Source organism: Schistocerca piceifrons, chromosome X (assembly GCF_021461385.2).
Source record: "Schistocerca piceifrons isolate TAMUIC-IGC-003096 chromosome X, iqSchPice1.1, whole genome shotgun sequence".
Taxonomy (NCBI): Eukaryota; Metazoa; Arthropoda; class Insecta; order Orthoptera; family Acrididae; genus Schistocerca; species Schistocerca piceifrons.
The window spans coordinates 876,479,255-876,497,166 of record NC_060149.1 but is presented as its reverse complement, the minus strand read 5'-3'; the positions used below and the strand labels follow the sequence as shown (position 1 = coordinate 876,497,166).

Genomic DNA, 17,912 nt, shown 5'->3' with positions numbered 1-17,912 from the left:
AGCAGGTATCACATCTGTGATGTGCTTTATCAGTTTTTTTCTAGTTGGGCTCTTTGTAAACCCATGAGATAGTGACTGAGATTGGACTAGGACATAATAGGGTGGAAACAACCAAAACATATTTTTAGGCTCGAACCTCTGAGGTGTTCCCAATGAAAGGTTAACCTTTATCTTCAGATTTCACCAAGACCAAACTCTTCCATTATTTTCTGTTTCCTGCCTTCACTAATGACTGCATTCCGATGTCTTATTATGATCAAATTTCCATCTTCAGATGCAGGTTAGATGTGTACTTGTATGACTACAATGTCTGTTGCATAGCTCTTGAGTCTCAGTATGATTTTTCTGTCTGTCTGCTGCAGATAACCCTTAACTCTGTTGGCAGTTTCACTATTCATTATTGTTCATACTTGTACTCTACTTTTATCTGGCCGTGTGTGGATAATCCTGTGATCCCTACTCCAAAAATTTCCCTTCTCTGGCCATCTGCACCGCACCAATTACAAAGTACTACCAGCTGGTCCATCTGGACCGTTCTTCTTTAATACGAATTGCGGTGCTTGTGTTGTTCTGAAATACAATGAAAGGTTCCTTCAGACATACATGCCTGTCCAGAGGAACATCGCATCATAATTCAGAACGACACAAGTACTGAAGTATCGTATTTATCCGCTGACACCGGGTAAGCACTTTCAAGTAAAATGTCTCCCCTGTATAGGAATATATATAATGGATGTACGAGTACAGGTTGTAGATACACAATTGATGACATATGAAAGTTTGGGTTTGGCCATGAGTCGTGTCAAATGGTAAAGCAACCACTCACAATAAACAGGATATCCGGATTCGAGTCTCAGTCCAGCAAAAATTTTCATTTTCATCATTCCAGTATCCAGTTTATAAATTTTTTAGGAGATATGCTCTTGCAACAACTCAGTGGCCATACAGTCAATTCTCACATTACGCAGCCCACTCTCAAAGATGTGTATTAGTTCTTTCATTCTTATTGAGCATTTTGGGTGCTGTTGGGTGAAATGTGCATAAATGAGGCCCTTCATGATGATGTGCTGTAGACGACAGTTGAGTGGGCATGGCTGAGGCTGGTTCCATGATGCAGTTGGTGTTTTGCTGAGACTACCATGAATTATCAATGTTATTAGTGTGAAAAGGAGTGCTGCTTGTTAGTAGGTAGATGTCTTCATTTCAGTTGCTTGGGAATGTGTTCAAGAAGGAACGAATTCTATGCTGTGGTGGCAAAAGTCATAAGGGGATTGTGAATTTCAAATATACTATGTTCTGTGCTTTGTCACAGGTGTATACTCTCAGTTGTCAGGGAAGGAATAAGAGCCACTGTTATCAGCTGCTGCAGTGTCTATAGTACAAGCAAATATTACCTGTTGGACATGATTGCCACATCTGAAAGTTCACATCCATGTGCAGTCATCTGCCACAATACATGGACTTCCATGTTTTAATAGTGTGTGTAACCTTGATATTTAACAGCCCATTTTGTCAGTTATATAAATCTTATAAAGAGTAACCCAGTATCTTATGAAAGGACTGACCATAGACATTAATCTTTCTTCCTGTTTTTTCTATATTGACAGTTTCAGGTTCCTTCAGGCCAGTGGGGCCTTCATAATAAGGTACTACCAGTCTTGTATGAAACTAACCCTCACACGTATTTAGGCACTTTTATCTATAGTGTCCTCACAGTATATTTGTTATTGCAAGTTCAGCCAGTATTTAAATACAGCACCATGTGATTGGGAGTGTTGCTTTTGAAGGTAGTATCTGCTAAAATGACATCTGTGTAGTATTTCCTAACTAGGAAATTGAAATGATCACACAGGAATTTCTTTTCATATTGCTGAAGGGATATGGAATAGTGTTTACTATAGATTGACCTTTTGCATTAGAAACTGTTAGATGTTCATCATTCAGGTAATGCTGAAGACAGGTGTAACATTGTTTCGTATAGATTGCCTGTTGCATTAGATGTTATTGGATGGTCGTCATGAAGAAACTTTCTCACGTCTTACTATAATAAGATTCAGTGCGTATGAACTAAATGGACACTAGTTGGAAGGAAAAGTTTTTTTTTGTGCAGCAGGTACAATGGGCATTTATTCTACAAATTTTGTTGAAGTATTCCATTCAGCATTCTGTTGTTTCAGTTTTGGATCGAATGATATGCATCAACTGTCAAGATGTGATTAAAGGAATGTGTCATCTATTCTCCAGAGCTGCAGCTGTTCGTGGAAAGAAGTACATGTGTGGTATGTTGGTCATTTCTCAAGATGTGTGGTACCCTTCTTCTCACTACATTTACCAAATACCAAGAAAGACTGAAATCTACAGTTGATGCAGCATATCTGTAATTAACGGCACCTCAGTGTGTGACATGCCATTTGTCCATATAATAACACTGATTTTTATACACCATTTGATTACGAGTGGCGATCCGCCTTTTGTGGATGTTTGTCTTACCTCCAGTGCTGCCTTTGTTATTCATTTTACAAAAATTATTTCATTTCTTGACTTCTGATATTTAAATCTTTTGTTGGGAGCTAGTAATACACCAGGGAGTCTCATTTTCTCTGTTAAGATGTACATAGAATTACTATCCTTCAATAATACATGAAATTCCTCAGGACAAGATACATTTTTTTTAACTAAGAGGAACTAAAATTAAAAAGATACTGTTCATGTAAACCAAGTTAAGCACATCTCTCAAAATAGATACCCTTTGGTGGTGGTGGTCCGAGTGTGAGCACTTGCCTGCATGCACTTACATTAGACATAACTTGCATGCCTTGGCAAATGATATGGTTGCAACTGATGCGGAAACTTCCTTTAATGATGGACAAGTAAATGCAAATGTTACGTATTAATATTATATGTGAACTTTATCGTGTGGCTGTTTGTGGTGTGTGTTGAAATCTATTACAAAAAAATTCTTGAAGGTGAAATGCCCTTTATTACTTTGTTGTGGCATGCTTCAACAGTAGAAATACATAATTTAATTTTCAGTCAGCACGGAAATCATGTATTGGTTTATCCTCATAATATATGGAAGGGCTCTGATTCTGACAACATGTTAGATTGTTCGCACTGTTTTAAGTGTTTTGGCAGACACATTGGTTCTTCATCAAATAGGAACACAGGTGTTGCACTTCTTACAAAGTTCATTGATCATTTACTGAGGTTAACATGGTTTTTGGTGTAGTAGGGGTGTAAAAATGTCATTACCTGGAGTGTTTTTACATTGTATTTTCTGATGTGTTCATTCATGCTGCTGAGATTTGCACATCATTTCTGATGTCTCCTGTGTGTTCGGTTCCTCTGTTCTGTATTGTGGTGGGTACACGAACCAATAAGTGTGGCAGTTGTAAGTGAACCTTGTAAGAATACTGAAAAATTCTGTGTACATTCTATATGAAATTAGTACAATGGAATGTTATTTGGTTACGTAACGATAGTGTACTTTTTACATTTCCACAAATGTGGAGTTCTTATTAAATTTAACTGAGGGTAAATGAAATCCTTGCAGAATTCTTTGTCTTGTGTTCCCATTGTGAAACTGAATAAATCAACTAAATTATTCACATAAAACCATTTGTGAAATAGTCACTGACAAATTTGTTCTTTTACTCAGTAAATGTGATACTGTGAAAAACTGTTCAGGACAACCACATGACAATGTCAGCACAAATATCTTGATCAGTGTGTTATAGCTGTGATAAAGTATCTTAAAAATGATTCTGATGTGATATATTATTGATGTGATAGATGCTTATGGAATGTTTAATGTTCCAGGCCTAAGTTGCAGTGTCAGTTAAGTATGTGAACAGTAGTAGGTAGACAGTTCTAGCCCTAAAAATTACTTCTTGTATTTCATCTCCTTTATTATGGTAGTCCAAGCATTATCATATCCCAAAAGAGAGGCTATGCCAAAAGAATAATAACTTTCGTTAACAGGCAAAAGTCATTCTATAAATGATGTACTGACTGATTATAAGAGCTAAATTTTATGCAGAAGAGCTTAACTTACGCAGAATACATTCTTGCTTTCCATCTTTATTATTACGAGGGTGGAACTTAAATAATGGCAACTATTTATTCACAACCGCCAGTCCCATCGATCGAACAGAGCAGCTACAGCTCGCGCTGTATGTGCCCATGCGTTGTCATGCAAAGTGATGGGTGGGTTGTGCAGAAATTGTCGCCACTTCTTTCGCAAAGCTGGTCGCAGGTGATGCTCCAAACACAAACAGTAGTATGACTTAAGTCCTTGTGACTTTGATTTGATTCTGAAGATGAAGGAACCACTTTGTGGCATTCGCTTCAGAACTGTTCCAGAGATTCGACTGGCTGTAGACCGCTCCATTGGCACCATCAACGGAACAGGCTCTGCTAACGGTATACTACGCCTTCCACATCACTGGCAACAGGTTCTGCACAATGCTGTTGACTACTTTGAAGGACAGTAACAAGTTACAACCCTCGTATTTAAAAAACCCTCATGTTTGCTGCATAAAACCAGGTCATGTAATGACTCATACACACTTAAGTATGAAAATCAAATCACATATTTTTTAACAGTAGCCTTGTTGTGGGGCTAAAGAAGAAAGGAGCAGGAGGAGCACATGTGGTGAAAGAGGCAACTCATGCAGATCTCTAGTTTGATAGAAATCCAATAAGTGCAGGAAACCAAGGCACAAAAAATGCAATTCTTAATGCGTCATTAGACAGTTTCAAGATTTTAATGTTGCGGATACTCATTCTTAATCTTTTTTTTTTTTTTTGTTCATATAGATTTCATGCAATGAATTTATTGTTATTAAGCAAAGTAACAGCATCCGCAACTATCTGAATGAATTTTCCTTTGAGTTGATCTTGTTTGCTGAACTAAATTTTTTGGAGGTTGTTAACTTTTCTGTTGCACTTCTGATCCCTAACCATAAAATAAAAATTTGTAGGAGGAGAAGATAAAGTGTTGTGACTAAATGTCTTTTAATTCTTCACCCTAGGTGAAAAATAAAAAAAGTAACATTGCATGAAAGATGAGATGCTAATAATTCTTCATTATGAAAACCAGTGTTATATCCTTTGTGCACTTCCTCTAATTGTATTAAAAAACTTCAGTTATTTGTGCGACAGACTAATTATTCTATCCATTTTATAACAGTGTGTACACATCTTATTTAAAAATACAAAGATTGAGTTTTGTGTGTACGAAAGGGAACTATATTTTTCGTGTTTCATGCATTATGTTGTAATGGTTACTGGTAATAGAAAATTTACTTTGAAGATATGCTGACTGTATTCTCTTCTTCTTCCACAAGGAATGTTACGGAGTTATTGAGCAACCAGTTGACAGTCTTCTTATGGAAGAGGATCAGCAGGAAAACATTGACCCAGAAATAGCACGAATGAATCAAATTAATACACCTGGAAGTTCTCCTGGCCAGCATGGCATTATGCCAGACAAATCAGCTAGCACATTGGCATCTGCAGATTTACCAACAGACATGAGTGATACTACAGAGTCTGATGTGGAGAAGACAGCAGGTACAGTAATCCTTATAAAGTATATAGCTCGTAGGAAAGCAGGAAGGGAGATATCCTAATGTTCTCCATATGCAATGTTCTAGAAGATCTGTTGTTATATTATGTTACATTAATATAATTTGTCACTGACAGGGAGGGGTCCCCTGTGGCGAGATCAACTTTTTGGAACCACCTATATGGTGGTGAAGGGTAAGGTCGCAGGCATCACTGTGAAGCCATTAACCCTGGTGGTCCCTTGTTTATGAGTAATTGATAGAAAAGAATTTGGCATAACAGTCTAGAGTGTTATAAATTATACATTCGTTTTAAGTGATGGCATAGTGTGATGGTTGGTGTACAAAACTGATATGCTGAAGGTGATGAGTTTGAATCCTGTCGGATGCTTTTTAGATTTCTATTTTAAATTTTTGTCAAAATGACTTCCATTGCTATTTTTATTCAATTAATTGGTTCAGATGCATTTCCCCCCTGGTGCTTTCCCGCACCATTTTGTCCACTGTATTAACATTTTTATTTGCTTTGCCGCACCATTTTGTCTTCCTATCATTCTTTTTTCATTTGGAATCTCTGTCCATCTGGTTTTAATTATATTTATTTATTAGCTTTGAGTTAATTTCTTCTGTTTTAATCATTTAATATTTTCACCCATGTTATTGCACTATTCCTCATTTTGCTTGATTTTTTTTTTTTTTATAATAATCCCTTATTTCAGTTAAAACTTAAATGTGTCTTGTTATGACCATAAAAATTTTAAGATTACCAATGATAATAAAGCATTTGCTTAAAGTCAGGAAAATTAGGGAAAGAATTGTACAGACAATATTTGCAATCTGTAATGAAACTGGAAATCAGAGAAAATGATTTTTTGTTACTTACTGATTCATGGAATGGTTCTTTGGACAGCACAATATGTGTTTCCTGCAAAATGTACTCACCTGTGTCAGCCATGTGAAGAACTTTATCATCAGGTGAAATATAAGATAAAAATACTTCAGAGTGCACCTGAATTACTTCAAGGTAAATGCAAAATTGCTGAATGTGAAGATGTAATCAACATCCATTCAGTTGTAAATTGGATTATGTTTGCACCAGCATATGGTAACATAATGAGGTATTCCTGATATGGATCGAAATTGGGTAATGGAAAGATCTTATTTCAGGACAGTAATGTCGTGAACTCCCCTTAAAATTTGATGAAGAAACAATGTAAATATAGAAACATAGCATTTATATTTTGTCCATGGTGCAACACCATTTCATCTTTCAAATGTTTGTTTGATGGTTAACTTCCAAAAACTGTATGTGTCTCAACAAAAAATTAATTTTTGTGACTGATGCACTATCAGTATAATTACTATTAAATTATTTTGCCTTTTGTTCTTTAACTTCTGAATCAGTATTTTTAAACACTTAAATTTTACAATTCATAAATAAAAATAATTAAGACTAGTTTAACAAAGATTCCAAATGAAAAAAAGAGAGGAAGATAAAATTAGAGCAAAATTGGTTTAGAAATAAAAAAAACGTACATTGGAACCAATTAACTGAATGGATATAATGATGGAAGTCATTTTGATAAAAATTTAAAAATGAAAATCTAAAAAATAGACAGGATTCAAATCCATCACCTAGCATATCAGTCTAGTATGCTACCAACTTTTTTCTGTTGATTTCTCATAAACAGTGGCCCAGGATGAATGGCTTTAGGGCGTGATGCCTTGGACCCTAACCTACACCACCAAATAGGTGGTTTCAAAAAGCTGATCCAACCACGGGGGACCTCTCCTCCTCTGATGTGAGATTAAGGTATATATCTCAATTTCACTACATTCTGAGGCACTGTAATCTTTCGATGATGGTAATCATAGTTGCTACTTTCAGTGAAAAATCTAATTAGCCTCAAAATTAATTTGGTGTGTGTGTGTGTGTGTGTGTGTGTGTGTGTGTGTGTGTGTGTGTGATTTAGAGAGAGAGAGAGAGAGAGAGAGAGAGAGAGAGAGAGAGAGAGAGACTTTAATCTTTGGTCTTGTGACACACTGAGTTGCTCATACACTTTGCTTGCCCTTTTAGGAAAGTTACCTAAGACAACATGTGGTGTCAGCTTCCAAATGTGTAAGTTCATGGAGAAATTCATAGTTTTAAATTTTATGTAGAGTGACACCTGTTGGAATAATAATGGACAATTGCATGTGGTGGAAGCTATTTCATTTTGTGATAAACTCTACTAATATTACTGTCTTTGATAGTTGTAAATGGATGTCATGTGATAGTAACTGTTACAATCAATGCCAATGTTACATTACCACATGGATAGCTGGCTAAAAGTTGCAGTTGCTGTGTTATTCACAACATAACAAGTTTTGTGAAATTTTGTCCATCCTTTGATATTCATTGTGAGTGATACAGTTAATGTAGTTCCATGAAAAAGTGAAATATTTTTTCAAATTAACAGAATGTAAATGATAACTAAGGAAAATAGCATGTTTCCCTTTTATAGCATTCTCCAGTTACCTTTAAGTTTAGTTTAGTACTGAATTCACAGTAGGCTTCAAAAGAGCCTGTATGATAACAGTGTGAATATTTAACCCCAGACTTTGAGATAATGTGAACTTTGCATGTAGTGGAATGCTCACCAGTGGGCACAGCAGTGGACTCTCTCTTGCATCAGAGAGTAACTTCAGTGCTATCTGAAACATGAGGAGGACACAAACCTTAACATAAACAGCACACTGAGCAGACAAATGGGTGTTTGAGAAAGAAAGAAAGAAAGTAAGTTAATGTCCTAGCTGAGGTTACATTTATACATGCACAAAGTAGTTACACAAGTCATCTATAAGCAGCATGGACATTTGGGCTCCAAGCCAAGCAGCATCAGATTGAGTTAAAATTTTCAGATGGACAGAGAGATTTAACACAAAGTTGGGGCATTCTCCACTCTATTTTATTAGATCCATGTTGTTTTTGAAGATGTTAGTGCACAAAAAATACAGCTTTCAAAATTGCATTTGTTAACTTGAAATCTGTGTGATTTTAAGTAAGCATTGTAATTTTTGAGGTTGTGAACACCACTGGAGTCTAAGCAGTGGCTTTTGCACCAACGAAAACATTGTTCAGAACATCAAAGACTGAGTGATGTGGCGCAGTGGTTAGCACACTGGAATTGCATTCAGGAGGACGATGATTCAAACCCGCATCTGGCCATCCTGATTTAGGTTTTCCGTGATTTCCCTAAATTGCTTCAGGCAAATGCCAGGATGGTTCCTTTGAAAGGGCACAGCCGACTTCCTTCCCTATACTTCCATAATCCACTGGGACCAATGACTTCACTGTTTGGTCCCTTTCCCCCAACCAGCCAGCCACCCGACATCTAAGATACCCTTCCTAGTTTCCAAAGGCATGGGAGGATCTCATTCTGCTAGTCACAGAGATATATGAGAATCCAAGTACGTAAGTTAGTGACAACATAAGATTTTCCCATCATATTAACTAATGATATTTTTGTTGGCTCTGCAGCCAGAACATATAATCATTTACACACAAAATTTCAGTGGTCCATATGTCTACCATACTCAAGAGAGAATGCTATTTGCTAATCACAATGAAATTAATTCATACCATCAATAGTGGCCCTTTTATACACCGCAGAAAATGAACAGTGGGTGCGCCAGAAATTGTCACTGCTGCCACCTAACGGAAGTGGAAGTACTGCACCCAATGATAAAACCTAGCAGGAATGATGACTGGCCTTTGAGCACCTCTGTCAATATATCCTGCAGGCTGAGTCCGAGACCATTGTTTTTTAATGTGAGTTAAAACAGGATTCCACATTTTACCTAAAGGGTAGCCCTTGTCGCTATTTGCAGTTTTGTCCTCCAATTTAATTTTGGCTGATTCCTTTAAAAACACAGATCCCAATTGCAAGATGCAGGGGCATCTATATGTGTCTCATTGTAATCATTCTTTGTCCCTTGGTTAGACAGTCCTCTACCATCACACATTTCTCAGGTTTTTGTAAACATGTGACAGTGGTGCTCTACACATCTATTGTGAATGGTGCAAATTGTAAGGTCAGTGTGTGTGTTTCCACGATGGCAAGAGATCTTGTAAACATCAGACTTCCTCAATCCTTGATCAGCATTTACCGAGCCAAGGTTCGCTCTGATCTTCATATGGCAATAAAGGAACCAGTATGCCTGCATCTTCTACTGGCCCCAGTGCAGGTTGAAACTCAAAGGCATGACAGATCTGTTTGTCCATGTAACCATTCTACTTGAACATAAGCTTTAGGTATTGTAGCTGCTGTGTCATTCTTTCTGTGTCTGAGATGACATAAGCCTGCCTTGTTGACATTCGCAGGAGCCCTGTGCATTGGTATGGTGGATCACAACTAATTGCATGTAGATACCAGTCCATATGCATTGGTATTTTATAAACACTGTATCCCAGAGGACCATTGTTCCTTCTGTAGACCAATACATCCAGAAACAGAAGCTTTCCATCCCTTTTTACACTCCATTATGAACTTAATACTGGGTTGAAGGCAATTAGAACGATCCTGGAAATGGTTCAGACTGTGACCACACTGTAAATGTATCATCAATGTATCTCTAAAAGCAGGTAGATTTTAAAAACTGCCACACTCAGTTTTTGTATTCAAAATCTTCCGTAACTAAATTGGTAACTATGGTGGGTAAAGGATTACCCAGAACCACTCCACGAGCTCGTTCAAAATGATTGTCATCGCATAAAAAGTAAGTCAATGTCAGCATGTGATGACAAATTCCATCATTTCTGTGTCCAGTTTTTCCTTATTAACAGCAAGGGCCCTTGAAGAGAAGCCAAGGTAAAAAGAGAGACATACATCAAAGCTCACAAGCAAATTCGAGGGACTGAAATGCAGGGACTTCAAATGTTGGATAAAATGCATAGAACTGGAAATATGGTGTTCATGTTTTCCGATGTGAAGGCTAAAAACAGACACCTAGTTGTAAATATGGGGTGCATCCAAATCGCTCAAAATGGGAACCCCATCTTTGTGGCCTTTTGGCCAACCGTCTAATCTTGCCAGAATAGCAACTCTGGGATGACGGTTTTTGAAGCACATATTTGGGTACAAAAATCTTTCTCAGAAGTAAAAGAGTCTTCTAGTTTCTTAATTCAGTATGGTAATTTTGTGTAGATGATTGTATGATCAGGCTACAGATGTGACAAAAATATCATTACGTCTAGCCTATATAATACTTGAATGCTGACCTATTCTGTGCGTACACATCGAATGGGTGGCAATGATAGGCAACAGTCAGAGGACAGTGTAACTAGCAGCATGGCTGTGGCATATCTTACTCTATTCACAGAATCACTTCTGAGTGGGAGACTGTCATATAAGCACTGGATTTTGCCTCTGGTGACAGCACTCACAATTTTACAATGCTTGTGGTATGTTTCCACCATTTAGAACATGGTGCACAGAAAGCTTTTTATTTACTGGCGAGAGGGCAGGGGCTTACTTGGTTTCTACTAATGTTTTGAATACATATTTTGTTGATTTTAATGCATTTTTACAGCTCTAATAATTCATAACTTGTGTGTGGGTGCTAATAATGTTGCTGTTCACTCCTAACCCTCTCCCCCTGTACGGTGCATTACATTTCAGTGTCCTTATCTGTCCATTCATACACAGACAGAAAATTTGATACATGGGATAGGGTAACTGATGATGAACTATTTATAATATTAGATTCCCTGTAGTTGGTGATTGACGATAAGTGGCTGTAGTTAATTTGTAGTCAGGTTTCTCAAGTACTGTTCAGATTATCCAGTACTTGCACTAGCATATAAAACTGTCCATATTCATAGTACATAATTTGAGTTCTATAGTTATCATAAATGGGCATTTAAAAAAGTTATGTCTGCAAATATAATACTTGGGACAAATTCTAGTACACTTTTATAAAATTGTATCTTACTCGGGAAGTAATTTACACTGTAATTAGAGAAACCTGTGACTGCCTACTTAATCAGATAAAATATATTATAAGCAAATGAACAATTATTACATCTGTGCCAACAATGATATGTCATCTGCAATGTAAAATGTGATGCATTCTTCTCTGTGGTCTCTGTACAAATTGCACACTTCTGTGTTTTGATGGGTTGGTAGCCAGTATCTCTGAAAAGTTTGTAACCCACTGCTGACTTACATGGCCTCATAATAATTAACTCTCAATAATTTGAAGTATGGGCTAGAATTTGTGCCTGTTCAAACAGACAATATTTACGTAGAGCTTTCTTTAGTTGCTGGTGATTTTTATAGATTTCTGTACCAGATGTGCTGCTGGTGTTCAATAAAGTGTTGGAAAACAGTTTATATTCAGTCCCACATCGGTACAGTCACATTCACACAGAGTATTGTAAGTACATAGGACTCTCACTTGAGACCATTACTGTCTTCACTGGACACATTATCTCTTCGATTTCTTTGGACAGAAAAACCAGTTTTAATGCATTGGCTGTTAATGGTCAGTCTATTTTTCTCAATGATATTCCAGTTAAGACTATTAATGTCATATGTTAATTGTTTTATTCCGATTAATTGGATGTGAATTTGCATTTGAGAGTGTGCTGTGAATTTGCATTTGAGTGTGCTGTTCTAGTGATCTGTGCCCAGTAGTTCTGTTGTCTGAACAGACACTAGATAGTTTAGTTCAGCACTTAGAGTGTCATTGTCTAATAAGTTTTTAGCGTTGTATGTCAGAACTCTGACACAAAAAGCTAAAAGCATGTCAAACAAGGATGATCATGACGGCAAAAGAAACTGTCCAACTGCTTTGTTCAGACAATATGGCTGCAGAGTATATGACATGAGATTAGTGCTCTTAGTAAACTATAGGCACATACTTGCTCAATCAGGTGCACACGTTCTCAATCAACACAAAAGAATCAGAATTTTCTGTTTCTCCCAGTCTGTGGAGCAACAGTGAGTAAAAAGGACAAATTATATTCAGTGTATTTTACAATTTCTATTACAGGCTTCTGAAGGTTGTAAAGGGACTTAGCAGATAGAGTTTTGATAAGGAATGCATGTCCATAAATGTATAATTGGGATGTAAAGTAAATTTGAAGATTAGACCACTTTTAAATCTTTCACTTCACACTACACACATGCAGCAGAAACAGTGGGCTTCAACCCGTGTGCTCTGCCCAAGTCCACGGCACGGGCAATGTTTTGAGTATTTGTTGTCAGGTTATCTTTCGTGTGACGTAGATGACATCTTAAAAGGTCAGTGTGGGGTGTGTGTGTCTGTCTTATCACCACAGTAAGCACTCCTGGTTGCGAACGTACCAGTTTCTTGCAGCCATTGTTGTAGTCGTACAGAAATGATATGTGGTGTCATAATTGCAACAGGGGCTGATGAAGGTGACTAAAAAATCCTAGAATACTAAGTGGAAGACAGTCATGGCCCCAGTCTTAGATATTATGGTAATTTGTGTGAATGTGACAGCAGTTAGCTTGGACTGAATTCAAACTGTTTTTCAACGCATTTCGACACAGTGCTGTGAAATATAACAAGGTGAAATAACTTCACTCGCTCTGATACCACTCTCGATATAGGTGTTACTGTATCTTTTCTTATGGCAGAGAACTGGAAGACAGTATGTCGCTTGATATTTTATTTTAGTATATAAGCTTATTTCGGCTTTATTGCCTTCATCATTACGTATCCTGACCCCGTAAATGGACGTATGTCAACTTTGACTGTTGTTTTGTTTGGTCAGCAAAATTTTAAAGTTGTTACATAATTTGCTGTTGCACGTGTTTTTTGCCCCCACTGTCTGACAGTTGTAGAAATTCAAGTTTGAATCTAGTTGTTTACTCAGAACAACTAGCCATCGAAATTGAATTTCTGCAACTGTCAGATGGAGAAAAAAGTATTATAATATATATAGAACAGCAAGTTATGTAACAACTTAAAAAAAATGACATCTAACAACTACAGACAGCAATAATGGTTCACTCAAAGTTCACATATGTCAATCTACAATGTCAGGACTTTTACTGATGAAGGCAATAAAGCCAAAATAAGCTTATATACTAAAATAAAATATCAAGCAGCACACTGTCCTGCAATTCTTTGCGTTACGTCCCACTGTACATAATATATGCTGCAGGTCCCACAATAAAGTTTCTTTTTCTCCTTTATTTTGCACGCTTGATATACATACCATCCTGTAATTTCCTAAATCTTATTGTTCAGAGTACAGTTCACATATGACTGATGATAACAGTAGAAATATTTTGTATAGAGACATTTTCTTTAAGGATGTATGCATAATTGAAGACTCACAAAAATCAAACGCACTGGAATATCTGACTCCACTAATAATGATTTGTTTTTGGAGTGACCTACCTCTTTTGAGTGCCTGTTTCTATACTACACTATGTGGTCAAAAGTATCCAGACACCTGGCTGAAAAGACTTAAAGTTTGTGGTGCCCTCCATCGGTAATGCTGGAATTGAATATGGTGTTGGGCCACCCTTAGCCTTGATGACAGCTTCCACTCTTGCAGACATACATTCAGTTAGGCGCTGGAAGGTTTCTTAGGGAATGGCAGCCCATTCTTCACAGAATGCTGCACTGAGGAGAGCTATCGATTTCGGTTGGTGAGGCCTGGCACGGAGTCGGCGTTCCAAACCATCCCCAAGATGATGTACAGGATTCAGGTCAGGACTCTATGCAGGCTAGTCCATTACAGGGATGTTATTGTCATGTAACCACTCCTCCACAGGCCATGCATTATGAACAGGTGCTCAATTGTGGTGAAAGCTGCAATCGCCATCCCCGAATTGCTCTTCAACAGTGGGAAGCAAGAAGTTGCTTAAAACATCAGTGTAGGCCTGTGCTGTGATATGTGATAGAGCCACACAAAACAACAAGGGGTGCAAGCGCCCCCCCCCTCCCCCCCCCCCCCCCCCCCGCCCCCCAATGAAAAACGTGACCACACCATAACACCACAGCATCCGAATTTTACTGTTGGCACTACATACATCAGCAGATGACTTTCATGGGCATTCACCATACCCACACCCTGCCATCAGATCGCCAGTTTGTGTACCGTGATTCTTCACTCCACACAACGGTTTGCCACAGTTCAATTGTCCAATGTTTACGCTCCTTACACCAAGCGAGGCATCATTTGGCATTTAACAGCGTGATGTGTATCTTATGAGCAGCCACTTGACGATGAAATCCCAAGTTTCCTCACCTCCCGCCGAACTGTCATAGTACTTGGAGCGGATCCTGATGCAATTTGGAATTCCTGTGTGATGGTCTGGATAGATGTCTGCCTATTACGCATTACGACCCTCTTCAACTGTCAGCGGTCTCTGTCAGCCAGCAGACAAGGTTGGCCTGTACGATTTTGTGCTGTACGTGTCTCTTCATGTTTCCGCTTCACTATCACATCGGAAACAGTTTACCTAGGAATGTTTAGGAGTGTGGAAATCTCGCATACAGACGTATGACCCAAGTGTCACCCAATCACTTGACCACGTTCAAAGTCCATGAGTTCTGTGGAGCGCCCATTCTGCTCTCTCACGATGTCTAATGACTACTGAGGTCACTGATATGGAGTACCTGGCAGTAGGTGGCAGCACAATGCACCTAATATGAAAACCATATGCTTTTTAGTGGTGTCCGGATACTTTGACTCACATAGTGCACGTCAGGAACATCTTGTACTTTTCTCTAAATTTTATAATTAAGGAAATATTACTACCCAAAACTGTTGTTACATAAATATTCAGATTTTAGGACAGGAAACTATCAAAAAGTCTAGTGTTACTGTTTCCTAACGCAAATTTTTCTTTATCGAAGAACGTATTCTATTACTAGAAAGGAAGATTTCTCATAATCAACAACATGAGAGATAGTGTGAAATTTTTGGTTCTACCAACTTAATATGAAATAGGAAGTTTTTGTGAAATATTGCGAAATTTGGCATTTTCTCAATTCCTAAGTAAAATGTCTTACAAATGTGAAGGCAGAAGTTTACTGATATTGGCCATTGATAGTTATTTACTGTTGAAACTGGATCTTGAGTTTATTTCTAAAGTCTGAGGTTACCCATATAGTCTTAAAATAACCATTCATTTCCTTTTTAACAAACTGCTGGATACATGTGGCACAGCCTGTAAGAGCTTTATCTGCCAAAGTCAATTTTCCAGATCCTTTTGCACAACAAGTCATAGGAAAAACATCACACTTTGGAGAGCTCGTAAGTTCAGTTTGTTAATTAAACTGGATATTTTCACAGTATGCAAATACAAATACAAAAACTATCAGACACAGCACTTGAGTTTTGCAGACACGGCCACTCATGTTTGCTTCTTTCAGTTAGTCGGGCTACACTACAGATCAGGCTCGGTCCACCCGCAAGATACACAATTATGTGACATCACGTTCTGTCTTGTGAGTGGTAGATAGAAGCAAGTCAAGCAACTGCATGTCAATTACTTGATTTTGAAGCTGAAGTGCCATATTTGGTGGTTTCCGTATATACAATCTTATGAAAATTAGCAGTTTAATTGATGCACGGAATTAAAGATCTCTCCAAAATGCACAATTTTTGGAACAATTTGCTGTGTTAAAGTTTTTAAGTGTAAGTGTGTTGGATAAAGCTGTTACCTGTATTCCGAGTTGAAACAGTTCAAAGACTGTCACTATTTTGGCAAGAAGGAATTTTTAATGAAGAAACTTGCAAGCTTTTGAAAAACATGAAGTACCTCAGTCAGAGATAAAGTAAACAGTGACTAGATGGCCAACTTTTACGGCTACAGATACAGACCAGTCTGCCTTTGCAATATGGTAGCTGAACAACATTTTCTGGATTCATTTTTCAGTGTACTTCTGAAGAAAAAAGTGACTTTGGTGGTCAAGATAAATGGGACATCTTCTCTCAGGTTACAGTCGCAGTGGCACCGATATCAGTGAGTCTCTTGACGACCAACATCAGCCAGAGGCAGCTGATATTTTCAAAACGGTATACCACTACAGGTGTGGTCACCATGTAGCCGATCTCATCGTCCAAACGTACAGATTTCAGATGACAATAAGTGACAAGAACGGTGTTTCTTACACTTATAGTTACTGCAATAGATCTTTTTTGGGATGTCGTAGGTTTGTATCAACTGTATACTAATTATTATTACTGCTTACTGTCATTTTTTATGCCAGTGGGATGGTGATTCTGTTATGCGAATTGGTTTGCAGATATGGTGTATTGGTGTCCACTTTCCAGTGCTTCAGGTGTTCCAAATATATTGTTCTAAAGTTTATGCTTGTCTTTCGCATGTATGCTGGATGACGGTCATCGGAGGTTAATTGATGTGTGTCTGCACAACTTCAAATAAATACAGCAGAACAGGGTTTGTAATCTTGCTTTTTTCCTCCCCTCATCTCAGTATGTTTGTAAAGCTTGTCTGGTTATTCCAGTAACTTAGGAAAAAGTGTACAGTAATCACAACATTCTTTTCGAAACAGGCATAGCTCATTCAAATGCATTCAGCATCTTTTTAAGTGCAGAAACCACAGTGCAGCAGTTGTCTCCAAGCACTGAAACATCATGGTATCCATCCTGACCTAGGAGGTTAGATTCTAATGTACTTCATACATAGAATAGAGTCTAACCTAATCCAACTTCCTTGATCTCACCAAAAACTTACAAAGGGGATCGGATGCACTGTGACCAAACTGTTGGCCGATGTTATTGGGTGACCTCTGCCGACTATTGTCGGTGCCACTGTGAACAGAACCTTAGTGCTGCTGTCATCTCTCAAATAGAAATTTGAAGTAATGAGAATGCTTTCTTTCGAATAACTTTCAACGCTGTTTGGATGCAGAGTTATTTGTCGTTTAATTGGTAATGTTCGAAAGGTTCTAAGTAAAAGATTTTTTTTTAGCAATGACACCATATGTTATATATGTGATGCCAATAAATATAATATACAGTAGACTTTCAACTGTCTGACTCATGACTATCAGACCTACTTATTAAAGTCATAATAATACTTCTCCATGATAAAATGAGAATTAATTTATTGTACATGCTATATTTTTCCAAAGCTTAAGGAATCAAGTGCTGGCTACAACGCTGTGTGGCATTTCAAAATGTTTTGTGTGTCTTTTGTGTTTCCAGCACATCTGGAGTCACAGTTATGAGGTACATACTGTTTTGTTAATACTGAATAAATTACCGGAACCACTCTCCAACAAACAATACATAGAAGCCCTCCACCAATGCTCACAAACAACATTGAACATGCATAGAGAGCAGCTGTA

At 37.8% G+C, this 17,912-nt stretch overlaps 1 protein-coding gene across 2 annotated transcripts in view; it reads left to right on the top strand.

Annotated features, from left to right (window-relative positions):
• LOC124723240 (protein Aster-B-like) overlaps positions 1-17,912 on the top strand; it is a 230,334-nt gene that overhangs the window by 150,137 nt on the left and 62,285 nt on the right. Inside the window, exons 9-10 of one of the 2 annotated variants that reach the window (XM_047248437.1) lie at positions 5,349-5,574; positions 7,645-7,686. In XM_047248437.1, the coding sequence (XP_047104393.1) occupies positions 5,349-5,574; positions 7,645-7,686 (268 nt within the window). The remainder of the gene's footprint in view (positions 1-5,348; positions 5,575-7,644; positions 7,687-17,912) is intronic. The other variant, XM_047248438.1, reaches the window with a different exon arrangement.